Source organism: Ostreococcus tauri, assembly GCF_000214015.3.
Source record: "Ostreococcus tauri WGS project CAID00000000 data, contig chromosome 08, whole genome shotgun sequence".
In the NCBI taxonomy this organism is placed as follows: domain Eukaryota; kingdom Viridiplantae; phylum Chlorophyta; class Mamiellophyceae; order Mamiellales; family Bathycoccaceae; genus Ostreococcus; species Ostreococcus tauri.
In genome coordinates, this window is record NC_014433.2 from 81558 (window position 1) to 88136 (window position 6579).

General features: G+C 61.1%; 3 protein-coding genes across 3 annotated transcripts; 2 read left to right on the plus strand and 1 right to left on the minus strand.

The window, feature by feature from the left end:
• Nucleotides 1-166: 166 nt before the first annotated feature.
• Nucleotides 167-2065, plus strand: OT_ostta08g00520 (Ankyrin repeat; the record flags this gene model as incomplete). The annotated part of the gene is made up of 1 exon (XM_003080572.2): nucleotides 167-2065. The coding sequence occupies one exon, from the start codon at nucleotides 167-169 to the stop codon at nucleotides 2063-2065; it is 1899 nt and encodes a 632-aa protein (XP_003080620.1).
• A 37-nt stretch (nucleotides 2066-2102) lies between these two features.
• On the minus strand, nucleotides 2103-6104 carry OT_ostta08g00530 (Insulin-like growth factor binding protein,N-terminal; the record flags this gene model as incomplete). The annotated part of the gene is made up of 1 exon (XM_003080573.2): nucleotides 2103-6104. One exon carries the CDS (start codon nucleotides 6102-6104, stop codon nucleotides 2103-2105), a length of 4002 nt encoding a protein of 1333 aa, XP_003080621.2.
• A 238-nt stretch (nucleotides 6105-6342) lies between these two features.
• OT_ostta08g00540 (K Homology domain, type 1) lies at nucleotides 6343-6579 on the plus strand (the record flags this gene model as incomplete). The annotated part of the gene is made up of 1 exon (XM_003080574.2): nucleotides 6343-6579. A coding segment is annotated over one exon (237 nt), but the record flags the coding sequence as incomplete, so codon positions are not given.

A 6579-nucleotide genomic window follows, 5' to 3' on the forward strand; every position in this document is an offset into this window, starting at 1 on the left:
GAAGTGTGTACATTCGTTTCGCGCGCGCGCGGCAAGGTCGTCGCGTCGCCGCCACCGCGCGCGCATCGCGCGCGATCGCGCGCGCGACGTCGAACGACGCGCGTCGGTCGGTGACGCGACGCGCGACGGGCGCGGGGACGCGGCGCGCGCGTGGGACGGGCGAAAGATGCCCGTGCGCTCGACGCCGGTTGGATTTTTGAATCCGCTCGCGCCGTCGCTCGCGCCCGCGGCGGCGCCCGCGCGCGCGACGGCGAGTCCGTTGGGTGATGCCGCGCTCGGCGGTGGCGCCGTTCGGCGACGGGCGGGGACGGAGGGGCGTGGGTGGGGGGATTCGAGCGCGCGGGCGCTCGCGCGGAGCGCGGCGGCGGGCGACGTGAACGAGACGATGCGAGCGGCGAGAGAGCGACCGGAGAGCGTGAACGCGGTGGTGGGAGAGGATGGACGCCGCGCGCTGCACCACGCGGCGGCGAGTGGGAGCGCGGGGGGGGTGGAGGCGTTGCTGAGCGTCGGCGCCGAGCCGGAGGCGCGATGTCGGAGCGGGCGGACGCCGCTGCACGAGGCGGCGAAGAACGGACACGCCGACGCGGCGAGGAAGATTATAGATGCGTATAAGGTGTACGGGCGATTCTTTGGCGCGTCGGAGGGGCGAAGGGTTGATGTGAACGCGCGAGACGTCGCTGGATCGACGCCACTGCACGAGGCGCGGGAACGAAGGGTCATCGAGATTTTATTGCGAGAGGGCGCCGATGGGACGCAGCGTCGAGGCGATGGCTCAAATGCGCTACACTTGGCGTGCGATCGCGGCGATGGGTGGGCATCGGAGGCGCTGCTCGGGTGCGGGGTCGATTGTGACGCGCGCGACGGCGTCGGACGCAGCGCGCTGCATCGGGCGAGAGACGGGAGATCGGCGGCGGCGCTGTGCGCGTCTGGCGCGGATGTGGACGTCATGAACGACGATGGATACACCCCTCTTCACGTCGCCGCGATGGACGGGCGTTCGGAGGTGATCGTTCGGTTGGTGAGCGCCGGTGCGCAGTTACGCGCGAGGACTCGAAATCGAGGAAGTCTGCTGCCGGGCGCAACAGCGGCAGATCTGGCGGCGAAGTACGGTCACGACGACGTCGTGCGCTTGCTCGATGGTGCCAAACAAGTCTCGCGAACCGGCTATCTCTCCACGTGCGCCATTAATCATAACGAAGAACGATTCGTGAAACAGATGCGGCGTTCCAGCGAGAAGCGCATGGGCGTCGTTTGGGGAGTCATCGTAGCCGTCGTTATCGTGCTCTTCGCGCTTCTAATCGGGCACTTTTGGTACGCCGAGGCAAAGAGAGAGCTCGAAGATTGGAGGAGAGTTCGGAGCGCTCGCGAAAAGGCGAAGATGCTAAAGGCAAAGCAAAGGGCGGCGGCGGAAAAGGCGGAGCTCAAGCGAAAGCTCGAGGCTGATGCTCGAGCAAAAGCGTGGCAGGCAGAGGCTCGTCAGCACGTCGAGCGTGTCTTGAAGTGCGGCGTGTACGGCACGAGCGCGGACGGTGTCAAGAAAGGTGGCGTGCACAGATGCATCTTGTTTGGTTCGGACGGACGCGGTCTATCAGAGGAAACGAGCGGGAGCTGCGGAGTTTGCGTTGGGTTTCTGCAAGACTTTCGCGAGAGCAAGTCAGAGTCCGATATCGACGCGCAGTTGACGGCAGCGTGCACGAAAAATCAAGGGAATAGTCGCGTTGGAAAGATTTGTGACTCGCTATTAGCAGCACGCAAAGATTTGCGGCGACAAATGTCCTTTGGCGTGCCTCCGGCGAAAGTGTGCGCTCGTCTAGGCGCCAAAGATCCTGAGCTGTGCGCGGTGAAACCGGCAAAGGAGGGTGACTTATCCAGCGACGGTAAAGGTGATGTGGCCGCTCGCGATGCTTTCAAGCGACTATCCCTATATATTCACCCGGATAAGCACGAAAATTCCGCAGCCGCGACTGAGGCGTTCAAAATGTTGAACACGGCGCGCGCGTACATGGACTCAAAGGCAAAATTGAATGAGAAGCGCAAGCAGGCGAAAGCCGGTAAAACCGACTAGTCGATCGTACTGGTATTACAACAAAAGATTTTTTAAATTAAAGAAAGGTGCGCCTTTCCCCTCGAGCTGCCCACATTGACTCAATGGATGACTCCTGACGCTTCTCCTTAAATCTCGCCATGTTTGCGAGCGTGATTTGACTCTGTTCGCGCATCTGAATAGTCCTCTTCGGCACCGCGGTGCCATCTTTACGCTGCTTCGGCTCAGCTTTCTTAAGCGAACGGGACTTCTGTGCCATCTTCTGCACGCCTGACGTTCGGTTCATTTTGGTGGATGACACGATTTTACCGACAGCTTGGCTCTGTTCGGCTGCGAGTAACTCTTGCTCGATACGATAGAGTGTGCGTTTCGCCGCAACGCGGGAGTACCAGATACGACCGACAACGCACAGCATGATCCCAATCAACGAAACGACCATAATGAGTGCCACGTTGGTGCTACCAAACACGTTCTTCGTTGTCCGAGGCAGCGTGGGTTTCTTCTCGACGTAAACAGATGTCTGAGCGTTTGCGTACACATTCATGGTCACACCGTTTCCAAACCCACTCAATGTCAGGGCGAAGAACGACACGGGGTTAGCTATCATCGACTCCACGATGCCCTTCGCTTTTGCTTGGCTCGCTTCGATCAAAGAAGTCGTGGTCGCGTAATCTCTTGAAACGCCAAGTCTTAGTACGTCTGTCGCTTGCATCGTCACTTTGGCAGCAATGGCGCGTACACAATTCTCAGCCGTAGAACACGGAATGGACACTTGGTTCTGCAGCAGTCGTCTCCCGCTTAGAGTCGCGCTCGACCCTGGAGAACTTGCACTGACCGTGATCGCACCGCGCGTGACGTTGAACTTGTTGGCAATATCGATGGACACTGCGCGTACAAACGCGTCCTCGGCTTCGGCGTTGATGCCGACGTTTTGTGCGAAATTACTCAGCGATCCTCCCGCTTGATAAAACGAGATACCGAAGTATACGTCGACGTAGTATACATCTGGATGGTTCCGCATCACTTGGACGATCGGCACGGTGCAATTCGACGCCTTGCCCGCTGCAGTGGTTCGATCAGCCGGACACTGTGCGCACAGAAGGGATCCAGTCGTGTCCGCATATGTATCTTCAGGACAATCTCGACAATGCGTTGCCCCATTGTTCGGACTGTACGTGCCAATAGGACATAAATCGCACGATTTAGATATTGCCGTTGCAGTCGCGGTACCAGGAGCGCACGGAGCGCAAGTCATGGAATTTTCGACGTCCGCGAAAGTCCCAGCAAGGCAGTACTCACACGCGCTGTAGTCCTTCGGCTCGTCGGGACGCGGTATCGGCGCAGGCGGTGCAGGTGGCGCTGGCGGCGCCGTAAGATGTCCTTCAGGTGGTGGCGGCGGCGGTTTACTCCACGGAGGTGGGCTTGGTGGTGGTGGCGGCGACGGCGGCGACGGTGGCGGCGATGGAGGTGGAGTTTTCAGAGTTTCTCGTGTGATAGTGAATCTGTACGTGTCGGTTGCTTGACCATTCGGTGAGTTCGACACCAAACGAATCAAGTTTGATCCAGTGGATAAGGCAAAATACCTCATCGACACCAAACTCGGAGCGAGTAAGCGACGGGCGGATACCGAACCCGTCGATTGTCGAAGCTGGTAGAACACCTGAACGCCGGCCACCTGCGCTGGTACCGTCGCAGTGTACGCGTACACCGTCGGGGCGAACGGCGGTTCAAGCTTGATCCCCGGTGGAATCGACGGGAACACACTCGAAACCGATGCCGTTGTGTTCGCAACGATAGACAATCCCAGAATGGCGGAGTCAATGCTAGCCGCGGGAGGCGGCGGAGAAGGTGGAGGTGGATTCGGTCGCGGTGCCAAGGGGGGCGGTGCCTTGTACGTGCTTGCGTCGTTCCGTCGTGTTCCCGGCGGGCAAGATCCCTCGTGCACACCAAAGATGAATAGCGCAGCTTCTTCGCTTTCGTTGAAACCACTCGGAATGTGCTCCACTCGCGCGTCGCTCACAGCCGTGAGGTTGACGTGAAGTCTCAAACTCGCCTCGGGTGGGATATTGGCCCACTTAAGTTCGACCTCAGCGTACTTTGTTTTGTTATAATCCTCCGGATTCCACGTCAGCCGACCCGTGGCGTCGACGTAATGCGATCCAGCGACTGCGGCGAACGGACCACCGCTGGTCACGATGGCGTAATCCACAACGGCAGGCAGTGCGAAGCGACCACCACCTACCTGGTGCACGGGGATCTTCGCAACGATCTGACTGTCGCGGTATTTGGGTGGACGCACTACGTTTCGCGGTCGCACCGCAAACAACGGCGCGTCGTCGTCGTCTGCAATGTTCACGACTGCGGACCTGCTCTTGACATCCGTTTCGATGTCGGCGTTCACGGCGTTCACGAGAGTGATTGTGAGCGCCTCAAGCGCGCTCTCGTGAACGTTATCGTTGATAATCTTGACGTACACGTGTGTCTCGGCATTATCTCCCGGTACCCAGTGCAAAGTCCGAGGGTAAATCATGAAATCGTAATCACCGCTCACGCTCGTCTCGTCGTCTCTCGCGTCGTCGTGTTGAATTTGGATCAGCAGAGAATCGCCGCTCGATCCAGGTCTGGCGGAAATCCCACCGTACGTTACGTTCACATCAACGCTCACCAAGCGTTTGTTTTCACCCACGAGTTCCACCGGGACCTTGATGAGGCGCGCCTGTTCGTTTCCGTTTTGAGTCTCTGAGAAATAATGCTTCGTTCGCAAAGTCGGCCCTTGCGTCGTGATGGACACCGAGCTCGGTTTCGTCGCGAGCAGGGCTGGGAGCATATATTGCTGGCCGTTGAACGATACACGCACGTCGTGCGTGCCGTTCGGTACCGTCATGTCTGGAATCATACACGTAATCTTTTGAGTATCAGCCTCCGCCTCTCCCGGAAACACCGCGACGGCGCTCGCGGTTTCGTTCGACGACGTTCCCATGCCAATCGCGCACGTCACATTAACTTTACCCGCGTGTGTCGCGTCGTTTCCACCCGGACCGTACTCCTGAGCGAAAAATATGTTCGACGCGTAGACGCTGAAGTTGCTGCTGCCGAAACGAGGCACGTTTCGCGGCAGCACCAATAGTGGCTCGGGATTCTGATAGTACAGAAACTGTGCCGTCTCGAAGCACGAATCCGGGTATACGAGCTTAATGTCCACAACGCCTGACTGCGACGACGTCTCGCACGTCACCGTGCCGTCCGAACGTAACTGCGCCGCCGTTACCAGCTCAGAGTTACCGTTTGGTATGGAGCAATTCATGCCCCCACTCGCAACATCGCCGAATCCTCGTCCGCGAAAGTGAACGATCGTTCCACCGGTCGCCGGCCCTGATTTCGGCCAATACTCCTCTAGCTTTGTCCGCCGAATCGTCTTCGTGCTATCCGGCTTCGTGACGTCCACGAAGCCCGCCGACTCGCTCGAGCGCGCGACGACGGCAAACAATCCCCCATCACCCGGCGGCACAGCGCACGAATACGTCCGCACCGACCCACTCGTTTGCGACACTAGCACCGCCGTCGCGCTCTCCGCCGTCTCCAACGCCGTCTCCAACGCCGCGTACGCGCTCGCGTTCAGCGCCGTCGCCTCCTCGTACGCCGCGTACGCGCTCGCGTTCAACCCCAACGCCTCCTCCACCTTTTCATCATCGATCCCTCTTAAATTCGCCACAAATATCTCCGCGTTATCCCGCCGCTCCTCGTACGCCGCCCACTTCTCCGTCGCGTTCGCATCCGTCCGCTCCGCCGCGCGCGCCGCGGCGCTCGGGACGAACGCGCACGTCGCCGTCGTCGGCCCCTCCGTCTGCTCAAACTCGAACGTCGTCGCCCTCGACCCGTCCGCGCACGTCACGCTCACCGACGTCACCGCGCCCACGCGCGCGTGCGTCACCGCGCGCGCCGTCGTCGCCAGCGTCGCCAGCGCGACGCATCCGATGCGAATCATCATTCGTCGTCGATCGTTCCCTCGTTCGCCCACGCGCGCGCCGCGCCGGGGTCGACGCGCGCGCGACGCGTCCATGGACGACCGCGGGCGTGGCCTCGCGCGCGCGTCGACGGGGTGTGCCGTCGACGCCCGCGGCCGCGCACGTGTGTTCCCATGCGCGCACGACCGCCATCGTCGCGACATCCACGCGCGCATGGCGCGCGCGACGACCGACGACGCCGCCGCGCGCGCGCGCGCGCGGTCGTGGGCGTCCACCGCGCGCGCGGTGCGCCGACGCGTGCGCGAGGCGACGCGCCGGGCGAGGCGTGGGACGATGCGCGTGGAACGGTCGCGGGCGCGGAGAGTGATCGGGAAGGAGGGACGGGTGATCAAGGCGCTGCGGGCGGAGACGGGGGCGAGGGTCAAGGTGGCGCCGACGACGCGAGGGGCGGACGAGCGAGTCGTGCTCGTGGCGAGCGGGGAAGAGTTGATGATGGATGACGGCGATGGGTCGGATGTGCCGGTGACGACGGCGGAGCGGGCGCTGTTTCGGATATTCGACACGGTGGCG